At 42.5% G+C, this 24741-nt stretch overlaps 1 protein-coding gene across 5 annotated transcripts in view; it reads left to right on the forward strand.

Annotated features, from left to right (window-relative positions):
• UGGT1 (UDP-glucose glycoprotein glucosyltransferase 1) overlaps positions 1 to 24741 on the forward strand; it is a 115349-nt gene that overhangs the window by 85037 nt on the left and 5571 nt on the right. For all 5 annotated transcript variants that reach the window (XM_070071037.2, XM_070071038.2, XM_070071039.2 and 2 more), the window contains 11 exons: positions 342 to 500; positions 1376 to 1461; positions 3543 to 3627; positions 4556 to 4644; positions 5209 to 5313; positions 7200 to 7284; positions 8216 to 8398; positions 10369 to 10529; positions 12488 to 12602; positions 23418 to 23534; positions 23949 to 24114. In XM_070071037.2, the coding sequence (XP_069927138.1) occupies positions 342 to 500; positions 1376 to 1461; positions 3543 to 3627; positions 4556 to 4644; positions 5209 to 5313; positions 7200 to 7284; positions 8216 to 8398; positions 10369 to 10529; positions 12488 to 12602; positions 23418 to 23534; positions 23949 to 24114 (1351 nt within the window). The remainder of the gene's footprint in view (positions 1 to 341; positions 501 to 1375; positions 1462 to 3542; positions 3628 to 4555; positions 4645 to 5208; positions 5314 to 7199; positions 7285 to 8215; positions 8399 to 10368; positions 10530 to 12487; positions 12603 to 23417; positions 23535 to 23948; positions 24115 to 24741) is intronic.

Raw genomic sequence — 24741 nt, forward strand, 5'->3', positions numbered from 1 at the left:
GTGGAGCAGCCAGAACTCCAATAGGGGATGCAGCATAACAGGTGGAAGCTTAATCTGCTGCACCGCAATGCCAGCCCCTGTTAAACTATACAGGTTAAGAGTTCTAATATGTTCAGAGTTGTGCAGCCAGCACTTTGCGGCAGGCCCCTCTTTCCCCTTGCCTCAGGAAACTACTGATCTTCTTTCTGTCCATGTGTAGTTTTGTCTTTTCTTGAATTTCTTAAAATATAACCATACAGTATGTAAGTCTGTTTTGTCTGCTTCATTCCTTTTATGAAACGCATTTCAGATTTACCCATGTAGCTGTGCAGTCTTCAAGTAATTCAGTTTCAATATTGCAGGTGGACAGCATAGTGGCTGCTGAGTATGAGCTGGAATACCTATTACTGGAAGGTCATTGCTATGACGTCACCACGGGCCAGCCCCCACGAGGACTGCAGTTTACATTAGGAACCTCAACCAATCCTGTAATCGTGGATACCATTGTCATGGCCAATCTGGTAAATAATCAGTTCATCAGATGGCGCTATAGTCACTATGCTAATTGGCATTATCATAATTGATGATAGAGTGTTTAGCTTTCTGAACCATGAGTGAGATTAAAATTCATAATTGGCTCAGTTTGGTCAATAAAAAAACATTCATTCAGTTAAATGTGTGGATTAGAATTATGTTAAGTTAAAAGGATAATAGTAGAATCTTTGCTGTAATGTGATTGGCCTGTATGAAATAAATTGCTTCTGAGCTGACAGCCTTGATGTTTTTCCTAGAGCTTTGAAGCTTATTCATAAATCACACATTGATTCTTTTTTTAATGTCTATTTATTTTTATTAATTTGGAAGACAGAGTGACAGAAACAACAGAGACATCCTCCGTCGACAGGTTCACTCCCCAAATACTTAACAACAGCCAGAGCTGTGCCAGGCCAAAGCCGGGAGCTAGGACCCCCATCTGGATCTCCCATATGGGATGGGAAGGGCCCTAGTACTTAAGCTGTCATCTCCTGCCTCTCAGGATGTGTTAGTAGGAAGCTGGCTCGGACGCAGAGCTGCCGGGACTTGATCCTAAGCTCTGTATGTGAGATGCTGCCAGGCTAAGCGGTAGCTTAATCTGCTGTACCATGAAGCCAGCCCCATGTTGATTCTTCACTGACACACAGCCAAAAGGCAGACTACTTGGTTTGACTGGCCTGTACTTTAGAGTTTCCAGTGTATATTTGTTAATTTTTTTAAAGAGTTATACTGATTTATTAGCTGTCTTGTTGAAATCATAGGTGACTGAAAAATTGTTTCAGAAAAAGAAGTAGCTATTCCTTAGAAACAGGATTTTGATGTTTTAAAGAGAACTAAAGTTTGTCTTTCCTTCTTGTCCTAGGGCTATTTCCAGCTAAAAGCCAACCCAGGAGCTTGGATTCTCAGACTTAGGAAGGGTCGCTCTGAGGATATTTATAGGATCTACAGGTAGGGAATAAGAGATACAGGTGCATTTTCTCAAAACATTTTGAAGTCAGAATCAGATCTAGTTGAATATTATCCTGACAGTTAGCTGGACAACATGAATTTAATTTATAATTATATGTATGATGAAGCTGTGTTTTTCCAGTAAATTAAATATGGGAGAATCATGGTAGAATTGGATAAGAGATAGAAATAAAATATAAAACCCATGTATAGTTTTTTTATAATATGCATTTTCTGTGAACTTTTTGAAGTCCCGTAGTGTACATAAATTTCAAAACATTTGCACCAATATACACTTACTTTTTATTCTGTTTTCCATGAACTTTTTGAAGAACCCTTGAATTGTCAGGTTGTATTCTTCAACAACTCCTTTGCATTAATGATTTTCCAGAATGAAACCATGTAGTCATGGTGCTGCAGACAATAGGCAGGTGAGAAGTTTATTCATTCGGACAGAAGAAAAAAATAAACAACAAACTTCTCTGCTTGATCTTAAGTGATTTTAAAACACTTTGACCAGGGAGCCTTATTGTTGGTGCTAGCATCCTTGGTCTACATGGGTCTAGAAATATTCCTAGAACTTCCCAAGAGTAGCTTTTTGCTTAAGGTTTATTATATATATTTATTAGTTTAAGTTTCGTCTAAATTCTTATTAGCATAATTTAAGCTGGTTTTGAGCTGTGTGAGAAGACTTTCTGAGAAATTTGTCTAGGGCATACTTTCATTAGAATTGCTTTAAAGCACTGCTTTGTGTGTCCTTGCCTTTGCTCCATACTATCTTACCTGTCACACATGAAAGCAAGGTGCATGAGATCATTTTTCTTATCCAGGAAATAAAAGAATTGTCTATTATAGTAACATCTTCATTGTAAACAGATTTTTCTCCAAATAACATTTTTTCTGGATCTGGTTTTATAAAATTTTAATTGTTATTCCAAACTCTGACCCTTCTTTGTGCTGTTGTTCCCCAGTGTTCCCGCTTCCCTGAGAGTGAAGTGATCCCCACTCCTTAACTGTCTCTGGTTCCTGCCCTCTGGGCTTGCCAGATGGGTATTCTCAGTTTTGGGAGTGCTTCTTGCTGTGGGTTCACCTTTGTTAGAGTCTTTCTCTGCTCTACTGAATGACAACAAACATAGTGAATTCATGTTATTATCATGACTTTTTTTTTTTTTTTTTTTTTTTTAAAGATTTATTCGTTTGAAAGGCAGAGTTACAGAGAGGCAGAGGCAGAGAGAGAGGCCTTCCATCTTCTGGTTCACTCCTCAAATGGCTGCAATGGCCAGAGCTGGGCTGATCCAAAGCCAGGAGCTTGAAGCTTCTTCTGGTTCTCCCACATGGGGTGCAGGGGCCCAAGCCCTTGGGCCATCTTTCACTATTTTCCCAGGTGCATTAGCAGGGAGCTGGATTGGAACTGGGACTCAAACCGGCACCCATATGGAATGCCGGTGCTGCAAGCGGTGGCTTTACCTGCTATGTCACAGCACCGGCCCCTATTATCGTGAATTTCTACACCTTGAAATTAGATGACTGGTTAGTAGGGAAGCATTATTTTTTAGTTTTCTCCCTTTGCCCCATCTCCCTGCTGATAGAGCTTGTTAGGTACTAGCTTGGGTGCAGGGTCTAAACCTGGTTGATTATGTATCTAGACGGAAGGAAAGCATAGATTCCTATACAGTACTCTTCCAAGTAAGGAGTAGATGTGATGTGGTTCCAGTGATGGCACAGAGGGGACATTCCCCCTCACTCTCCTTTATGGAAGGTTCTCTGCCGGCTTAGATCTGTGAACATGTTCGGTTGTTCAGGGTTCATCATGTGCTTGCCATGTCCGAGAGCCTCCCGCTCTGACAGGTGACTTGAGGCGGATTGTAAAGGAGGTTGAGTGCACACTTTGTGTGCAGATCCAGACTGACAGTTGCTTCTGTGAAGCTTGCAATGACTTCCTTCAGGTTGTGGAAACATAGTTTGTTCTGAAAGCATCCTTTATGGTAAGGAGGATGAACAACACATCAGATTGTTGTCAGAGCGTTGACTGCCCTGTGAGAACTGGGATTTGTAGTATGTCTCCTGCTTTTCTCTCCAAGCCACGATGGTACTGATTCCCCTCCTGATGCCGATGAGGTTGTCGTCATCCTCAACAACTTCAAAAGCAAAATTATTAAAGTCAAGGTGAGTTGAGTATACTAACACAGCCACTTGTTTATTATTGGCAGAGTAGCTTTCTGTTATTTGGTAGCCCCTAGGTAAACATAACAGATCCTGAAACCAGTCCCAGATTCCCTTTGGGACTTAGCATTGTCGTTTATAGGAGTACTGCTGCAAGGAAAGTCTGTAACTGTGAGAATGTGACATTCTTGAACTTGGGGATCACACCTTCCGAGCAGTGTTAGATCCCATTCCATATAAAATGTTCTCAATGGATTCTGTCTTACTTGACTAGTCATAACAGTAGTATTGTTGATCAGCTTTTTCTGAGTACTGGGGAGAAATACCAATGAAAATTTCAACATCTGTAATAAAATGGTAGTTCTATTTGATTTCTTCTCACTCCTGCTTTTTCTTCTCAGCATTTTGAAGTTCTTAGTGGCCTAAGTTCAAGTAAAATGCATTATGGGATAAGTGATCATTACACATAGTAAAACCTAAAGTAGGCCATGCCTGGTTGAGCAGGAAATGGTTACAGAGCTGTAGAGAAGGTTCAACCTGTGTCTGTGCCAGTAGATCCTGCAAACAGGTTTTGACCTGAAGTGCTTCCTTCCTGACAGAGCTAGTGTAGGCTGTACTGTTCCCCAGAACTAGCTGTCAGCCTGGTGAACCATGCTTCTGGCTTTACTCAAAGTTTAATTTGATGTCCTTCATTGATTTTGCAAGCTGAAAATGGTTACCGTCTAATTAAGAGGTCCTGTCTCTTCGCTTAAGGTTCTGATGTGAGCATCCTGATGCAGTTGATTTTATTGACTATTTCTAGTCTCTGGGTGCGTTGCCCCTGCCTGTGGGAGAATTGTGTTGACAGTACTCACGATGTACATCAGTGCACATCGGTTTTTTGCCTATTAGACCTACTTGGATGAATAAGATCCATCCCATATGATTGCAGGTTCAGAAGAAGGCAGACATGGTGAACGAAGACCTGCTGAGTGATGGGACGAATGAGAATGAGTCTGGATTTTGGGACTCCTTCAAATGGTAAATTGGTATCACGAAAAGAAGTTGTGTTTTTAAGGGAAGTTTGAGACATATCTAAGTACCATCCTCTCTCCTCCTCTTCAGTATAGTGATGCTGACTGGGCTTCTCACATTCTGCTTCTGCTTTTGTGTAGCAGATTTTCTACTTACATTTGAAGTAGACAAATGTTTTCCTAATGTTTTAACTAAGTAAAAGAGATTATTGTCCCCTCGCAGTGAAGTTCCTTCTGTCCTTACATCTGTTGAATAGTACCTACTCTTTGCGGAGTTGATTGGTAGCTGCTCCTTTCTCTTTCCCACTGTACACATTGTGTACTGTGGAGAAGCCTGTGTTCCATCCACGCCTAAAGTGGCATGATGCCTTGGAGTGAGTGTCCTTGTTACCCTGGAGCGTGGTGCTGTCAGCCTGTGCTCTTGTGGCCGGTGAGGATCTCATGCCAGCTCGCACTGCATCTCCCCTCCAGGGAAGGAATGGGAAAGGACCATCCCCCTCTTCTCTCCTTAAAGTGCGATGTCTGTTTGCCTGCATTCCAAGCAGCCTTATTTTTACCTTTGTTACTACAGGGGCTTCACGGGAGGACAGAAGACTGAGGATGCAAAACAAGATAAAGATGACATAATTAATATTTTCTCTGTCGCGTCTGGTCATCTCTATGAAAGATTTCTTCGGTTAGTCTTCTTGGTTATTTTATATATGTGAATGATTTTGTCACAGAATTTGTAGAAAGGAAAGATTGTGTGTGATTCTGCCCACTGTGTTTGTGTGTATTTGAAGTACTTTAGGCACTGTGACTAGCTTGCCATATGTAATTGTAAACATCTGTTTTGATCTGGTCAACTCTGTAAAGTTGAGCTATGTAATGAGTGCTCTGTGTGTGTATTCCAAGGCTATAGACCTTACTATCCTGTGCAAGCATTGTAGATGGTGGCCCACAAGCGTTACTTATAATTAAGAGAAATTGGAAAGAATTTAGTAATTAGGAACTTGACGTAGAGAAAATGAGAACAGGCCCTGTGGAACATTTCACTGCCTTCTGAAGGTTCTTATCCTGTGCAAGAATATTTCTGTTTTATACCAGCTGGGACCCAGGGCACAGGGGACCTGCCTGAGTCTCACCGCCACACTGGAGAGGCCACAGGGGAAGGCAAGCAGGAGTGCCTTGTTATGGTGTCAGGAAGGCACAGCTCTGAAGATGCACCTTTTTATTTTTAATGCTTATTGACTTATTTTCATGTACTTGAAGGGGGGGAAGAGAGAAAGAGAGACAGAGAGAGATGGATCTCCCATCTGCTGGCTCACTTCCCAAATGCCAACAAGAGCTGAGGGTGGGTGAAGCTGAAGTGAGCAGTCCAGAATTCCATATCCAGGCTCCCGCAGAGATGGCAGGGGCTCAAGCACTTCGGCCATCGCCTGCTGCCTCCCAAGGTACATTAGCAGGAAGCTGGATTGGAAGGGGAGTACCAGGACTGGCACTCTCAGGACCTCCCAAGTGGTGGCTTAACCCACTGCACCACCCCTGAAGATGCATTTTTGCCTGAGAGTCACTTTCCTAATTTCCAGAGTTCATTTTACTTTCCATTTTCACTGCAAGTCTAGTATAGAAAATAATTAAAATGCCATGTTACTCCTTTTAGGTCTCCTATTTCCAAGAAAAATATTTAACCTGACATAGAGATGATAGTAATTATTGAATTTAATTAGATTCCTTAATTCAACACGTTTTTGTTTTCATAGCAGGGACTCCTGAGCTTGTACCCATCGGCCTCCCCTCCCCTCTGCCAGCTCTCCCTGGCAGGGCTGTCTGTTGAGGCCATCAGAGGCTGCACTTACATACCCCTTCCTTGGTACCAGACTTTGCTGTGGCTTGGCAGGGGTGTGCAGGTACTACAACCTGCAGTATTCGTTTGTACCGTAATTAGTATGTCACTCAGGAAAGCAGTGTATTTAAAGGAGTAACCACGGGGCAGATGTGGTGGTGCAGCAGGTGAAGCTGCCACTTGGGACACCCACATCCCATAGCAGAGTGCCAGTTCAAGTTCCAGCTGCTCCACTTCCGATCCAGCTCCCTGATAATGCGCCTCAGAAGGAGCAGGTGATGGCCCAAGTACTTGAGTTCCTGCTACCCATGTGGGAGACCGGAATGGAGTTCCTGGCCCCCGGCTTCAGCCTGGCCCAGTCCTAGCTGTTGTGGGTATTTGGGGAAGCAGCAGATGGAAGATCTGTCTCTCTGTCTCCCTTTCTCCCTCCCTCTCTCTCTCTGCCACTCTACCTTTCAAATAAATATAAAAAATAAATCTTTGGAAAAAAAAAGAAATCGTACCACAGAATTACAACCTTTGTGCCTCTTGGTTAGGTATATATTTATAGATGAGAAATGTTCCTGTCCACCCATTCAATGATAACTGTGTAAATAGGGATAAAAGTCTCTGTCTACTTAATTGAGCCGTCAGTTAGTCCTGCCATGAATGTTTAGCTGTGTTGTGATTGACTGTAGTTACTATTGTTGAGGTTAAAAAACATGGGAAGATTATTTATTGGCTTTTTCGCTTGGCAGCATAATGATGCTATCAGTGCTGAAGAACACCAAGACTCCTGTGAAGTTCTGGTTCTTGAAGAATTATCTATCCCCTACATTTAAGGTTTGTTTCACAGGGGAAAAATAACATTCTTATTAAGGAGATATTTACAGCAAAATATATACTTACTACTTTCATCTGGATACTTTAATTTTTGTCTGTTGATTAGGATACCTTAATTTAGTTGTCTGTTTATATGTTGATTATTCCTCCAGTTGGTCTGTTTGATGGGAATGTTTGTTATAAAACCAGACCAAAATTGTGACCTGTTAGAAGCTTGGATAGGATGAGTATAGAAGAATATATATTTTTTTCGAAGCAGATTTTGATGGAATAATGTTCCCTTCCTCTGAAGCTGGCATGTCTTACCTTAATTTAGAAAGCACACTGTTGGTTTCCATTGAAAAGAGTGATTGGTTTTATTATGAACCACTGCCATTTGATGATGAATTAATGATTCATCTGTGTAAAGCAAAAATAGCCATGGAAGCTTTTTGCTTTGTTTTTATCAGTCAGAATTCATCATCTAAATTGATTCATTTGCATCTCTCCCCCCTTTCCCATAGCATTTACTGAACAACTTTTAATGTATTCAGTAATATCTCTCCTAAGTAAATGATTCATTTCCAGTCTCCAGAAGTTACTTGTATTTAGAATGTGAAAGACTTCATTAATGGCAGCAAATTTGTCCAGAGTTTTGGCTGTGCCGTATTATTTCCTGAGTTAGATGTAGCCTTGAGGAAGTCTCAGTCAAACTCAAAAATGGATAAATGGACTTAAAGTGCATGTGCCGTAGAAACACATACACACACAGATAAATCTAAAATCCTATGCTTAAAACGATTTTTATCATTTTATGTATCAGTTATTTGTTAGGTCGCTGTTTTGATGAATGTATTTTACTTGTGCCCTAATCACGGAGGTTGCCTTACATTATGTCAGTTTTCTTAATCAGAACAAATGGTTGTTTGTTGTTTCCTGTGTCTAAAAACAGGAGTTTATACCTTACATGGCAAACAAATACAATTTCCAGTATGAGCTTGTTCAGTACAAATGGCCGCGGTGGCTTCATCAGCAGACTGAGAAACAGCGCATCATCTGGGGTTACAAGATCCTCTTCCTGGATGTCCTTTTCCCATTAGTTGTTGACAAATTCCTGTTTGTGGATGCTGATCAGGTAAGCACTTAGGGGTCAGGTTTTCCTAGTTGTAATAAAGGCAACAGATTTCCTTTTCCTTTTTTAAGAGGAATTTTTCCATTTGTGGTAACATACATGCTTATGTCAGAGTTTAAAAAATATGGGTGTGGCCGGCGCCGCAGCTCACTAGGCTAATCCTCCGCCTTGCGGTGCCGGCACACGGGGTTCTAGTCCCGGTAGGGGCGCCGGATTCTGTCCCGGTTGCCCCTCTTCCAGGCCAGCTCTCTGCTGTGGCCCAGGAGTGCAGTGGAGGATGGCCCAAGTACTTGGGCCCTGCATCCCGTGGGAGACCAGGAGAAGTAAGTACCTGGCTCCTGCCACCGGATCAGCGTGGTGTGCCGGCTGCAGCGCAGCAGCTGCGGTGGCCATTGGAGGATGAACCAACGGCAAAGGAAGACCTTTCTCTCTGTCTCTCTCTCTCACTGTCCACTCTGTCAAAATAAATAAATAAATTAAAAAATATGGGTGCCAGTATTATGGTCCTGCAGGTTAAACCGCCACCTACAACTCCAGCATCTCATATCAGAGTGCCTGTTGGAGTCTCAGGTGCTCTGCTTCTGATTCTACTTCCTACTACAGTGCCAATGAAGGCAGTATAATATGGCCCAAGTACTTGGGCCCCTACCAACCATATGGGAAACCCAGATGGAACTCCTGGCTCTTGGCTTCAGCCTGGCTCAGACCTGGCTGTTGTGGCCATCTAGGGAGTGGATCAGTGGATGGAAGATCTCTCTGTCTCTGTCACTGTGCCTTTCAAATAAGCCCATTTCCAGGTCTCCCACATGTGTGCAGAGGCCCAAGAACTGGGGCCATCCCTTGCTGCTTTCCTAGGCACATTAATAGGGAACTGGATTGGAAGTGAAGCGAACAGGACCAAACTGGTGCCCATGTGGAATGCTAGCACTGCAAGTGGCACTTCAGCCTGCTACATCACAATGCCGGTCCCAGGAGATAGCTTCATAAAGAGAAAAGCTTTATTTAGCTCACAGTTTGGAAGGTTTGAAGTCCAGGATTGGGTAGGGCCCATTGGTTTGCGTTCTGTTGAGAACAGCAGATGACCATGGCAGGGAGCGTGTCCAAGCATGTGGTCACATATTGAGCCAGGAAGCAGAGTGAGTCAGCTCAAACTCGGGCTTTTATAACAACTCTCTCTGGAGAACTCCATTCTGAGAATGCACCCCCAATGACCTGAGAGCCTCCTACTAGGCCCTGCTTCCAAGGGTTCCATCCCCTCTGAATAGTACCACCCCAGAAGCAAGCCTTTTTTTTTTTTTTTAAGATTTATTTGAAAGAGTTACAGAGAGAGAGAGAGACAGAGAGAGAGGTCTTCCATCTGCTGGTTCACTCCCCAAATGGCTGCAACTGCCGGAACTGCGCCGATCTGTAGGCAGGAGCCAGAAGAGAAGCAAGGTTTTAACATTAACACATGGACGGTTGGGGAGATATTCAACAGTCATAACACAGCAAATAGTATTTTCCAACATCTCTTATTATCTGCCCAAAAGATAGGAGTTATTGGCATGGGTGATTGACACAGCTCAAGTGGTTGTGTGGCCTTGGTAACAGGGGGTAATGCAGATAGTCTTCCAGAACACGTGGTGGTGTTAGAACCTACAAACTCACACAAGTAAATGTACTTCCACCGCAGAGCCTCATCCTGATCTGGCTGAAACCTGAGCCAGTGAGAAAGAGAGGCTAAGCAATTGAAATTTCTTGTATTCCTGCTCCTCTGAACACTTAGAATACCGTGTGCCTCGTGCTAGGCTGTGTTTTACTTGTTAGTGATGGCATCCAGCCAGTAAGTGCAGGGATCAGGGTGGAGCTGGTGTCGTTACCCACCAGGCTCCCCTCTGTGCTGCCTTAAGGGAAGTGTTCTGTATTTTAACGAAACTGCCTTATAGATCTCTGCGTGGGTACTCACCAGTTGGCTTTTGATGCTCTTTTCCCAGATTGTACGGACAGATCTGAAAGAGTTAAGAGATTTCAATTTGGACGGTGCCCCATATGGTTATACTCCTTTCTGTGACAGCCGAAGAGAAATGGATGGCTACAGGTTCTGGAAGTCGGGGTACTGGGCCAGTCATTTAGCTGGGCGAAAGTATCACATCAGGTACTGAAAAAGGGGTACTCCTGATGACAATATACTATCTTTAAAATTAATTTTGAATATTTCAGATTGTGAATAAGTAGTACATTAGTTTGGTTCAAAATTGGGGTTAGTCTTTTGGGTATAAAAACTAATTGAAAATTGATCTCCATAAGGGATGAGAATGGGAAGGGAAGGGGGGGAGTGTGGGTGGGAGGAAGGTGAGGGGGAAGAAGTGTCATGTTCTCAAATCTATATATATTAAATGTATAAAGTTGTATTCCTTAAAAAAAGTTTAAAAATAATTAAAAAGTGAAAATTATAAAAACTTTAAGTATGAGTTTGGAGGTAGGTGTTTAGCCCAGCAGTTAAGATACCTATGTCCTATCCCAAATATAGTATACTGTGGGAAAAAAGATTCCAATCCTATCTCTCTTCTCAGTTCCCACCCCACAATAGATCACTTCCCCCTATTTATTTACTGTCTATCCTTGCACAGTTTCTTCTTTCATAAACAGCTATGAATGTGTATTCTTTTTTGTACAAAGTATACCATGCTAGTTACATTGTTTTATAAATTGCCTTTTTTACTTAGTGTCTTCAATATATAGAGAGGGACTTTTATTTTTAAAATTGTTTGATATTTTAGTATATGAGTCTTAATTTATAATGATTTATAATAAATAATAAGCAATCTATTAAATACATGATTTTGTATGTTTCAAGTGTATTTTTAGGATCAATTCCTAGAAGTAGAACTCAGGTTAAACAGTGGGTGTATTTGTTGCATTTCTCATGAACATTCCATTATCTTCTGTGGGAAAGGTATGATTTGAAAGATTTGAAAGTAGGGAGACTTATAGGATACAATAGGATACTTCTAAGTGTTCATGGAAAACTGGGATTAAAAGTATGAACTTATGGGACCAGCTCTGTGGTGCAGCAGATTAAACCAACACCTGCATCTTGAGCATCCCATATGGGCACTGACTTGAGGCCCAGCTGCTTCACTTCCTGTCTAGCTCCCTGTTACTGTGCCTGGGAGGGCAGCAGAAGGTGGCCTAAAAGCTTGGACCCCTGCACCTACAAGGGAGACCTAGAGGAAGCTCCAGGCTCCTGGCTACGGGTTAACACAGCCCTGGCCATTGCAGCCATTTGGGGAGTGAACCAGCAGATGGAGGATCTCTCTCTCTCTCTCTCTAATTCTGTCTTTCAAATAATTTTTAAAAATAATTTATTTTGGAGCAAAAATTTTTTGAAATTTATGCCTAGTTTTTTTCATAATACACATTTTCCACATATCATGCAAAACATTTTTTGCACCAAAATAAGCTTGTACTTTCTTTCTTTCTTTCTTTTTTTTTATTTGGCAGGTAGAGTTATAGACAGTGAGAAAGAAAGACAGAGAGAAAGGTCTTCCTTCCGTTGGTTCACTCCCTAAATGGCCGCTACGGCCAGTGTTGCACCGATCCGAAGCCAGGAGCCAGGTGCTTCTTCTTGGTCTCCCGTGTGGGTGCAAGGGCCCGAGCACTTGGGCCATCCTCCATTGCCCTCCTGGGCCACAGCAAAGAGCTGGACTGGAAGAGGAGCAACCGGGACTAGAACCTGGCACCCATATGGGATGCCAGTGCCGCAGGCGGAGGATTAACCAAGTGAGCCATGGCGCCGGCCCCCAAACTTGTACTTTCTAAAAAATAAAAATTATTTATTTTCCTTTTATTACTGAATCCATTGCATTTGTTAGATATCTTTTGTCCTTTGGAGGACAGTTAAATAAGGAACAGTAACAAATACTAGCTAGTGGTGACAGAGCGTGGATTTTGCAGTAACCTCTTAGACATCTTTGAAGTGGTGCATGATGCAGCTTTCTTTTTCAAAGAGAAGCCAGGTACTTGGCTAGTGGCCTCTTCTGTAATTCAGTGGGGCCAGTTTTCCTGACATAATCCGTGATTGCTTGTAACAAATGTGTCTTCTCTATTCAGTGCACTGTATGTCGTGGATCTGAAGAAGTTTAGGAAAATAGCTGCTGGGGACAGACTCAGGGGACAGTACCAAGGGCTGAGTCAGGATCCTAACAGCCTTTCAAATCTTGATCAAGTAAGTGGCCATTTTTTATGGTAAAAACTTTCCAGAGCAATATACAATGTTGTGTCAGAAAATAAAGTATTTTTCTTCAGTCTGTTTTCTCCTCTCTCAGGACGATGTCTTATTTCTTCATGGAAAGGTGTGTGTCTATGACATTTTTATCTGACCTCAAGAGAAGGCTTAATGGGCTGGTGTTGACACATCGCAGGTGAACTGCCACCTGCAATACGGGCATCCTGTGTGGGCACTGGTTGGTGTCCTGGGTGCTCTCTTTCTTTTTTTTTTTAAGATTTATTTACATATTTGAAAGGCAGAGTTACAGAGAGGCAGTGGCAGAGAGAGAGAGAGAGAGAGAGAGAGGTCTTCCATCCACTGGCTCACTTCCCAGATGGCTGCAATGGCAGGCGCTGCATTGATCTGAAGCCAGGAGCCAGGAGCTTCTTCCAGGTCTCGCATGCAGGTGCAGGGGCCCAGAGACTTGGGCCATCTTCTTCTGCCTTCCCAGCCCATAGCAGAGAGCTTGATTGGAAGTGCAGCAGCTGGGACATGAACCGGTTTCCATATGTGATGCCGGCATTGCAGATGGCGGCTTTACGCACTATGCCACAGCGCTGGCCCCCAGGCTGCTCCATTTCTAACCCAGCTCGCTGCTAATAGCCTGGAAAAAGCAGTGGAGGATGGCCCACATACTTGAACCCCTGCCACCCATGTGGTAGACCCAGATGAAGCTCCTGGCTCCTGGGTTCAGCCTGGCCCAGCCATATGGGGAATGAACTAGGGCATGGAAGATCTCTCTGTGTCTCTCTCTGTAACTCTTTCAAATAAATAAATCTTTAAAAGAGAGAGAGAAGGCATACTAGTACTGAAAATGTCAGACCTGATGTTACTTGAGGAGAGGGAAAGATACTGCTGCCTCTAAACCATTACCTCATCTCCTTATGTTGTACTCAGCCTGATCTGACAGGTTTGTATCTCTGCCTGCTAGGATCAATTTGTTTTTCTGTTTTAGGAACTAAATAGCTCAGCATTCACATTATAAAATATATAGCATCATAATTGTATGATAAATAGGATGGTATATTTCAAGGGTGGTTAAATTACTGTTTATCAATATACTAAGCATTTTTCAGAGGTAAGATTATAGTTTATTTTAGATAGATAGTTTCACTATTTTAAGTATTTTATTTTATGTATTTATTTAAGTATTTATTTTATTTTATGTAAGCATACCTTAAAAATTTTAAAACTTTATCAGGATGTGTAGTATCCATAAAGAAAAATGTACCAAAAAATATATTCCAGAATACATATCAAGGAATTACTACAAAGCAAATGAATACTCATATACCACAACCTAGCTCAAAAAGTAGGATGTTGCTAGCTGCCTGATGTTATATTAATCACTCTATTTGCTTTTCTCTATAGATTTGTGACTTAAGCATGCATTCTAAAACACTGCAGTTTAATATTGCCTGATTGTTTTTCTTCTTTATCCCAATGGAATCATAAAAGATAAACCCTTTCAAGTCTAACTTGTTTTGCTCATCAGTATGTTGTAATCCATCCATGTTATTTTAGAAAGTTTTAGATAGATATTTATTTATACATTCTGGATTTGGGTTGTCTTCAGTTTTTGACTTCTGTGGATAATACTGCTATGAACAATCTTGCACAGGTACATGTATCTACAAGTGGGAATGCTGGATCATCAGATATGTTTGTGTTTACCTTTCTTAGATAATTCCAAACAAGTTTTTAGAGTTCTAGTGTATATCTCTATCAAGAGTTACATAGGCACTTTTTTTTAAAGATTTATTTTATTTATTTGAAAAGCAGAGTTACAGAAAGGCAGAGAGAGAGAGAAAGAGATCTTCCATCTGCTGGTTCACACCCCAAATTTTTTTTTCTTTTTTTTCTTTTTGACAGGCAGAGTTAGACAGTGAGAGAGAGAGAGACAGAAAGAAAGGTCTTCCTTCTGTTGGTTCATCCCCCAAATGGCTGCTACAGCCGGCTGCGCCAATCTGAAACCAGGAGCCAGGTGCCTCCTCCAGGTCTCCCTTGTGGGTGCAGGGCCCAAGCACTTGGGCCATCCTCCACTGCCTTCCCCAGGCCACAGTAGAGAGCTGGACTGGAAGAGGAGCAACTGGGACAGAATCTGGTGCCCCAACTGGGACTAGAACCCGGGTGCCGGCGCTGCAGGCGGAGGATTAGCCAAGTGAGCCGCGGCGCCGGCCTCCCAAATTTTTAATTATTCTAAATTATTACTCTTTAAATTGTTTTTACTTTCTGTTCTTCAAGATGGATAATGTCAGTCAATCTGTCTTCAAGCTTGCTAATTCTTTTTCTTTTTCTCTCTCTCTCTTTTTTTTTTTTTAGAAAGCTTTTATTTAATAAATACAAATTTCATAGGTACAGCTTTTAGGAATGTAGTGGTTCTTCCCCCAGTGCCCACCCTCCCACCCCCACTCCCATCCCACCCTATCTCCTACTCCCTCTCCCATCTCATTCTTCATTAAGGTTTATTTTTAATTGACTTTTATACAGAAGACTAACTCTATACTAAGTGAAGATTTCAATAGTTTGCACTCACCCAGACACACAAAGTATAAAGTACAATCTGAAGACAAGTTTTAACATTAATTCTCATCGTACAATTCATTAAGGACAGAGGTCCAACATGGGGAGTAAATGCACAGTGACTCCTGTTGTTGATTTAACAATGAACACTCTTATTTTTTATGTCAGTTACCACCCAAAGCTGTTGACATGAACTATCTAGGTATGGAATCCTTTTGAGTCCACAAACTCTATCAGTATTTAGACAGGACCATAAGCAAAGTGGAAGTTCTCTTGTCCCTTCAGAGAAAGGTACCTCCTTCTTTGATGGCCCTTTCATTCCACTGGGGTCTCACTCACAGAGATCCTTCATGCAGAACAATTTTTGCCACTATGTCTTGGCTTTCCATGCCTGAAATGCTCTCATGGACTTTTCAGCCAGATCCGAATGCCTTAGGGGCTGATTCTGTCTCTTCTCAGGTATTAGATTTTTCAATTCCAAATTTTCTATTTGGTTCCTTTATAATTTCTGTTTAGTAATATTGTCCCCCACTGTAGATTTATTTTGCATTTCTGTAATTAGTAACAAGGTAAAGTACCATTTTGTATGTTTATGGCCATTTAACTCTCTGGTTTTTATTGGGACAGGTGTTGTTGAGGGCCTGGGTGCATGTCCTGCTCTGCTTCTAGTTCCAGTTTACTGCTGATGTGCATCCAGAGAGGCAGCAGTTGATGACTGAAGTGGTTGGGTTCCTGCCACCCATGGGGGAAACATGGGTTAAGTCCCTGGTTCCTAGCTTGGTCTGGCCTCGTCTCAACTGTTACAGGCATTTAGCAGATGGAAATTCTCACTTTCTGCCTTTAAAATTAATTAATTAGAATCAATACTTTCCTAAAGTGCTTACTAAATATTTGGGTTGTTTGGTTCTTTTCTTGATTTATAGTTATTCCTTATACATACTGATGGTATATATCCTTTATTAGTTACAAATCTTGCAACTTTGTTAATCCAATTGATCAATGTATGGGTGATACTTTTTGAGTCCTACTAAGGTCATGAAGATGCTTATTCTTATTAGCTTTATTGTATTGTTTTTCACGTTCAGATCTATATTCCAGAAGGAATTTGTACTGTGAGGTACAGTTCAATTTTCATTTTTGTGTGGACATGCACTTAGTTCAGCATGATGTTTTAGAATAACTCTTGATACCCAGTAAATCAAGTCTTCCCACCTCATACTTCTTCAAGAGTGTCTTAGATTATTCTTTGCTGTTTGTTTTCCCATGACTGTTTTGGAATTAGTTCTTTAAGTTCTGAAGAGAAAAAATAGTACTTGGTAGGATTTATGTTTGGGTTATGTTTAGTTTCTTTTTTTTTTTTTTTTTTTTTTTTTTGACAGGCAGAGTGGACAGTGAGAGAGAGAGACAGAGAGAAAGGTCTTCCTTTGCCGTTGGTTCACCCTCCAATGGCCGCCGCGGCTGGCGCGCTGCGGCCGGCGCACCGCGCTGATCCGATGGCAGGAGCCAGGAGCCAGGTGCTTTTTCCTGGTCTCCCATGGGGTGCAGGGCCCAAGCACCTGGGCCATCCTCCACTGCACTCCCTGGCCACAGCAGAGGGCTGGCCTGGAAGAGGGGCAACCGGGACAGAATCCGGCGCCCCGACCGGGACTTTATGGGTTATGTTTAGTTTCTTTTGATAATATAGTTATTTCCACAGAGTCCCTGGACATATTTGTTATTTTTAAAACTATTGTTTCATTTGTGTGTAGTATTGCAGTTGAATTTTACGGAAAAATTTTCAGCATTTTGCCACTAAGTATGGTATTTGCTATAACTTTGTAGATATCTCTCATTCAGACTGAAGAAATTCCTTTTATTCTTAATTTTTTCCTTTAAATAAGATTTAGGGGCAGCGTTGTGGCACAGTGGGTTAAGCTTCTGCTTTCGACACCAGCGTCCCATATCAGAGTGCTGTTCCTAGTCCTAGCTGCTCTACTTTGCATCTAGTTTCTGCTAATGCACCTGGGAGGACAGCAGTTTATGCTCCAAGTACTTGATCCTCTGCTACCCATATGGGAGACCCTGGGTTCCTGGCTCCTGGCTTGGGCGTGGCCCGGTTCTGACTGTTAACAACTATTTGGGGAGTGAACCAGTGGATAAAAGATATTTTTCTCTCTCTCTCTCTCTGTTTCTGTCCTTCTCCTCTTCCTCTTCCTGTCACTCTGCCTCTCATTTAAATAAATCTTACAAAAGAAAATCCATTGTGTTCAATTTTATACGTGTTTATGTCTACTGAGATGATAATTTTTTATTCTCTAAATGTAAGTATATGCATAAATACAATTCCTGAATTATATACTCATGATTAATTATCCTTTTTACATATTGCTGGATTCTTTGTGCTAGTACTTAAGATTATTTTCATATCATTTATGTCAACTTCGTAAAATAGGTTGGCTATTGTTCTTTTTCATTTATCTTTAATTTGTGTAAAATTGACCTAATTTCTTTCTTAACTGTTGGCTATAATTGACTAGTGAATATGTTGGGGTTTTTCGTGTTTAAATCATAAATCCAATTTCTTTGATAGTTGCAGAACTGTTCATATTTTATCAGTATTTTTTTTTTTTTTTTTTTTTTTTTTTTTGACAGGCAGAGTGGACAGTGAGAGAGAGAGACAGAGAGAGAAAGGTCTTCCTTTTGCCGTTGGTTCACCCTCCAATGGCTGCCGCTGCAGCCGGCGCACCGCGCTGATCCAATGGCAGGAGCCAGGATCCAGGTGCTTTTCCTGGGCTCCCATGGGGTGCAGGGCCCAAGCACCTGGGCCATCCTCCACTGCACTCCCTGGCCATAGCAGAGAGCTGGCCTGGAAGAGGGGCAACCGGGACAGAATCCGGCGCCCCAACCGGGACTAGAACCCGGTGTGCCGGCGCCGCAAGGTGGAGGATTAGCCTATTGAGCCACGGCGCCGGCTCATATTTTATCAGTATTTTTAAAAATTAAAAAAAAATTTTAAGATTTATTTTCTTTATTTGAAAGGCAGAGTTAGAGAGAGAGGTTTTTCATCCACTGGTTCACTCCCCAAATGGCCACGATGACCAGGGCTGAGCCATGCCAAAGCCAGGAGCCAGAAACTTCTTCCATGTCTCCCACCTGGGTGCAGAGGCCCAAACACTTGAGCCGTCTTCCATTACTTTCCAAGGCTTATTAGTAGGGAGCTGCATATGAAGTGGAGCAGCTGCAACTGGAACCAGTGCCCATTTGGGATGCCAGCATTGCAGGCCATGGCTTTACCCACTGTGCCACAATGCTGGCTCCATCAGTATTTTTTTAAGTGGTATCTAACTTTTTTCTCACTCTCCTTATGTTGTTTGCAATGTGCTTTCATTACATTTTTATTAAGATGTAATTTATATCAAGTCTGTAGGATCTGTACTGATAATCTTTTTTTTTTTTTTTTTTAAATATCCTGACATTGCTTGTTTTTGTTTCTCTTTTTTCTTGATCTGCTCACCAGGAATGAGTGTGTCTTATTAGTCCTTTCAAAGCACCAGTGTTTAATGCTGTTGGTCCTCTGTGTTATCAGCAAGACTCTCCCTGCATTCCACATAATTTATATGTAGCATTTTCCTTGTCATCTAATTCAATATATTTCTTTTTTTTCTTTAAAGATTTATTTATTTATTTGAAAGGCAGGGTTAAAGAGAGAAGGGGAGAGACAGAGATCTTCCATCCACTTGTTCACTCCCCAGATAGCCACATGACCAGGGCTTGGCCAGGCTGAAGTCAGGAGCCAGAAGCATCTTCTGGGTCTTCCACGTGGGCAGCAAGGGCCCAGGAACTTTGGCCATCTTCTGCTGCTCTCCCAGGCGCATCAGCAGGGATCTGGATGGAAGTGAAACAGCCAGGACTCAAACCAGTGCCTATATGGGTTGCCAGCGCTTCAGGCTTTGGCTTAACGTACTACACCACTGTGGGGGCCTCAAATTCAATGTCTTTCTGTAGTTTCCCTTGTGATTTCTTCTTTGACTGATTCATGAGTTATTTAGAAGTGATTTCAAATACATGGGGATTTCGAAGTTACATTTCTCTTACTGATTTATAGCTCAGTTGCTCTGTGGTCAGAGGACATTCTCTGCTCTCAGAGTATAATTCAGCAATGTCAAGTTTGTTGACTTGCTTTATGATCCAGATAGGATCACTTTTGGTAAATATTTCTTCTGTTTTTATACTAGCTGTATAATTTTCCTACATAGGTCCATTGGGTCAATCTTAGTTTTATAGTATTATGCGTTTTTGGTCTGTTTTGAGAAAATTGTTAGTAATCTTTTTCTGCCTTGTGAAATTTGTCTCATGTGATTCAGTCAACTTTTCCCTTATTTCTTTTGCGACTATATGTCATTAATGCCTACAAATTTTGGAGTTATATATATTTATGATTAGTGTCTTTTCCATGCCTGCCATACAGTGCAAAAAAGTCTGAACCTTGTTTCTCAGATGTTAACCTATGTACAAGGATCAACTGGCAAACTTACTAGAGTGTTCATTCTGGGATCCCACATCAGATTCAGTGGGTATGAAGTTGGGCCTAAAGCTCTGCGTTAGCAGACCCCCTGGTTCAGGCTGACCGGCCACATTGTAACACTCAGAACTGGTTAACTGCCTTATCCTTATCCCATCCTGGATGTCTTCTCTATGTAGTTTATGTTCCGTTGTGTTTTCAGCCCCGGAAGTCATTCCTATTCTTGTGTAGCATGATGGCTCTCTGTTTAGAGTTAGACTGACACGGGTACCCTTCTCCTTTCTCCTGCAGTTCCAGCTTCTGTATAGGATCATTGCCTTCTGCTGGAAGAATAACTTTTCATTTTCCTTAGTGTGTGTTCAACTAGTGACAAATTTCACCCTTTTCTGTCTGACAGTATCTTTATTTCTTTTTATGGTGCTAAAATATACATAATATAAAATTTACCATCTTAACTGTTTCTAGATATATAGTTCAGTGGTATGAGGTACTTTCACATTGTGCACCCATCACTACTGTCTGTTTGCAGAATGTCTTTATCTTCCCTGTTGGATATTCCTTACCTATTAAATAATAATAATTTGCCATCTCTCTTCCTCCCATCCCCTCATAATTTTTATTTTATCTTCTATCTCTGTAAATTTGCTAGATACCTCACATTAGTGGAATCATAAAACAATCGTCCCTTCGAGCCTGGCTCATTTCACTTAGTGTCCTCAGAGGTTCATCTGCGTTAGATCATATGTCAGAATTTTCTTCCTGGTAAGAGTCCATTGTTGTGCAGGTGTTTGGCACAGCAGGTTAATCCACCACTTGGAATGCCAGTTTGAGTCCTGGCTCCTCCACTTTTGATACAGCTTCCTGGTAATGTGCCTGGGAGGCAGTGGATGGTGGTCTAAGCTCTTGGGCCCCTGCCATGCCTATGGGAGACCCAGATGGAGTTTTTGGCTCCCGGCCCAGCTCTGGCTGTTATAGACATATAAGAAATGAACCACTGGGTGGAAGATCTCTGTCTCTGCTTCTCCTTTTCTGTCTCTTCGCCTTTCAAATAAGAAATAAATATTTATTATTATTTATATATATATATATATAGAGAGAGAGAGAGAGAGAGAGATCTTCCATCCTCTGGTTTACTCTCCAGATGGCCACAACAGCCAGGGCTGGGCCAGGCCAAAGTCAGGAGCCAGGAGCTTCTTCCAGGTCTTCCATGTGGGTGCAGGGGCCCAAGTACTTGGGCCATCTTCCACTACATTCCCAGGCTCTTTAATAGGGAGCTAGACTAGAAGTGGAGCAGCCAGGACTTGGAAAACTCTGTTTTTCAAATAAATAAAATATTTTTTAAAAGATTTATTTTTATTTATTTGAAAGAGTTACAGAGAGAGGTAGAAACAGAGAGAGAAGTCTTCCATCTGCTGGTTCACTCCCAGGATGGCCACAACGGCCGGAGCTGCGCCAATCCGAAGCAGGAGCCAGGAGCTTCTTCTGGGTCTCCCATGCAGGTGCAGAGACACAAGGACTTGGGCCATCTTCTGCTGCTTTCCCAGGCCACAGCAGAGAGCTGGATCAGAAGAGGAGCAGCCGGGACTAGAACTGGCGCCCATATGGGATGCCGGCACTTCAGGCCAGGGTGTTAACCCACTGCACCACAGCGCCGGCTCAAATAAATAAAATATTTAAAAAGAACAGTAGTATCATCCTGCAGAAATTATGTTTGTTTTCATTAGGAATTTGGGGTACTTGCTGTCCAGGTTTATTATAATCTAGTCCTAAGATTTTGATAATTTGAAGTTGAACTGCAATCTTTGGCAGCCCTGATTTTGGCTCATTTAGAATCAGAAGGTGTTTGCACCAGAACACTCAACTCCTTTGGTCTGTAAATGCAAATCTTTGTTACTCAGACATCAGTGGCTGTTGAATACCCCCGAAAACCCCACTAATCAGTATTTGTTTCTGGGAAAAGGACCTCATAGTACAGGGTTATCTCTGTGAGTCTCCGTCCTCTCTGGGCCCAGTAATTCTGCATTGTCTTGTTAGCTTTGTAGCACCTTCAAGTGTGAGTTTTTTGTAATGGGTTCAGCTTTCCCAGCCGTCCTCAGGCAATACGACAGTCTTCTGTGCCTTGACCACCAGTACGAGAAGTAGAGTTCTCTCTCTTTCAAAGCACATAGAGAACTGGAACTGGCTATGTTTCTGACTCAGCTTCTACTGCGGTGCAGCAGAGTTCAACAGTCGGTAACAGACTTTCCTTGAGATTAATGTACTTCAAGACTAATATTTGATATCTTTTTTTTTTTTTTTTTTTTTTGAGTGAGAGAGAGAGCTACAGAGAGTGAGAGGGAGAGACAGTGAGAATGGTCTTCCATACACTGGTTCACTCCCCAGATGGCCGGAGTGGCTGGAGCTGCACTGATCTGAAGCCAGGAGCTAGGAGCTTCTTCCAGGTCTCCCATGTGGGTGCAGGGATGTAAGCACTTGGGCCATCTTCTACTGCTTTCCCGGGCCATAGCAGAGAGCTGGATTGGAAGAGGAGCCACCAAGGCTGGCGCCACGGCTCACTAGACTAATCCTCTGCCTGCGGTGCCGGTACCCTGGGTTCTAGTCCCGGTTGGGGCGCCAAATTCTGTCCTGGTTGCTCCTCTTCCAGTCCAGCTCTCTGCTGTGGCCCAGGAAGGCAGTGGAGGATGGCCCAGGTCCTTGGACCCTGCACCCTCATGGGAGACCAGGAGGAAGCACCTGGCTCCTGGCTTCAGATTGGCGTAGCTCCGGTTGTAGCGGCCATTTGGGGGATGAACCAGCAGAAGGAAGACCTTTCTCTCTGTCTCTCTCTTTCACTAACTCTGCCTGTCAGAAAAAAGAAAGAAAGAAAAAAAAAAGGAAGAGGAGCAGCCAGGACTGGAACTGTTACTCATGGGATGCTGGCACTGCACGTGGTAGCTTTACCTATTACACCACAGCACTGACCTCATATTTGGTATCTTGATCCAACTTATTTTACATTTTAGTCATCTATTTGCACCATTTTATAGAAGGCTAAGAAAATCGTTGGCAGAGTTTTTCTTTGCAAATATCAGAGCTAGTGATTTGTGTACATTTTACCCCATCAATGTTTTTTCCATGTCAGTCTTAAGATAGTGAACTTTGTATCATGGGAAATTCAGAGTCAAGAATCTTGAGACAGTATCTTCAAAGCATGGAGTAGAGTAGACCAGAGACATCTGTAGACCTCCTGTGTTTGAGGACAAGTCTTAGTGGAAGAAGTGGATTCAAAGCTCCTTTGCAGAAACCACCGCTCTGTGGGGGTGCTTCAGAGGTTCCTGGAAAGTGTAATTCAAAAGATTTTATTTTGGCAGAAAAATTCTTTGAAATCTTTGCATAGTTTTTTCATAAAATGCATTTCTGTGAACATTTTTGACGATTCCTTGTATTTAGTTGACTTTCAGTTAATCAAAAGGGATATTCTTAAGATTGCTGTTGTGGAAGGAAGTCTTGGTGCCAGCCATTTGTGAATTTTAAGCAGAAGTTTCTCTGTTGCTTCTTATGGGCCGATGTTTTACAGCTCTTCTAAATTTTGAGATTTTCCACAAAGCCGTAAATAAATTTTCTAACTTTTGTAAGTCTTTTGGTTTGAGTTCTAAGCATTTATGATTGGCATGTGATTTGTAATGATCAACTAAAATCACCAATTGTGCTGTTATTTAAACTTCTCCCAGAACATTAGGTTCTCATGTTTTATTTTCTTTACCAAACAGGATTTGCCGAATAACATGATCCATCAGGTGCCAATTAAATCTCTCCCTCAAGAATGGCTTTGGTGTGAAACGTGGTGTGACGATGCCTCTAAGAAAAGGGCAAAAACCATCGATCTGGTGAGCTGCCCACGTCTCTCCTCTGCCTCTCCCCGCAGGGAGACGTGTGACTGAGTGATGGTCCACACCGCTCTTGATGAGTTAGCTTCTCTTTGTGGTTGTATAGCTCGGGCACCCTGCAATATCTTGTGCTAGTTTCGGGCCTGATGGGACTGTTCCCACGGCCGACGGTCAGCCTTGTCACCTGGCAGTTCTTTGAGCTTTGGCATTTTTCCACATGTAGGTTTCTGCTTGCTTCTTCTTTCTCTTAGCTCCCCGCTGACCTGTTGCTTCTGCTAATAAGTCACTTGCTTACTCATGGGTGCTCTCTTTGTCCAGTTAGGGCTTGTTCCCCACGGGCAGGCATACCTTTGAGTGCTATGTAGTGTGTGCTTTCCTCTGCGCAGCTGAAGTATGTTGTTGTGGTTGTCACAGTGCAATAATCCAATGACCAAAGAGCCCAAGCTGCAGGCGGCCGTGCGCATTGTCCCCGAGTGGCAGGACTATGATCAGGAGATCAAGCAGCTGCAGACCCGGTTTCAGGAGGAGAAGGACGCCGGGACGCTGTACAGGGAGGAGACGCGAGAACAGCACCAAGAAGGTAGGTGCACACCCTTGACCTTGGGTGAGCGTTTCTGTTTGTTGCAAAAGTAACAGAGTGGTGCATGAAGGGGAGGAGACACTGTGAGCCCTCTGCCATGAGTCCCCTGGCACGGACCTTCTGTCCCACTATCTGCCAGTGTGGTTTTCATTCTCCTCTTCCAGTTGGCCTTCTAAGGAGTGTTTATTAACATGATCGCTGTACCCCCTATTTTTTGCTGGGAGGGAGAAGGAGGACTTTAACTGTAAGTATTGTTCTTCAAGGCTCATGAGTTCTGTGATACATGAGCCATACCTGACACTTGCGGAGCTCTTGGGAGAGCCCTTGGGTTGGTCTTACAGCTGCCAGGCCCTGGTGAGCACTCACGTTGAGACTGAGATGACGTATGGGTCGGCTGGGGAAGAGTGCTTGCTCCCCACCACAGTGGGGGATGGAGCGTTTGTATCCAATTCAAAAGGCTAGAAAGGACTTAAGTCGCTGTGTAATGTCTCTCCTTTTGTGTGTCCATCTGGTGTGATAGCCACTTGAAAACATTATTAGTATACAAAGTTGACTTTTTTTTTTAAAGATTTATTTATTTTACTTGAAAGAGTTACACAGAGAGAGAAGGAGAGGCAGAGAGAGAAA

This window comes from Oryctolagus cuniculus, chromosome 3 (assembly GCF_051225735.1).
Source record: "Oryctolagus cuniculus isolate XC-2025 breed Fujian yellow rabbit chromosome 3, ASM5122573v1, whole genome shotgun sequence".
Classification (NCBI taxonomy): Eukaryota; Metazoa; Chordata; class Mammalia; order Lagomorpha; family Leporidae; genus Oryctolagus; species Oryctolagus cuniculus.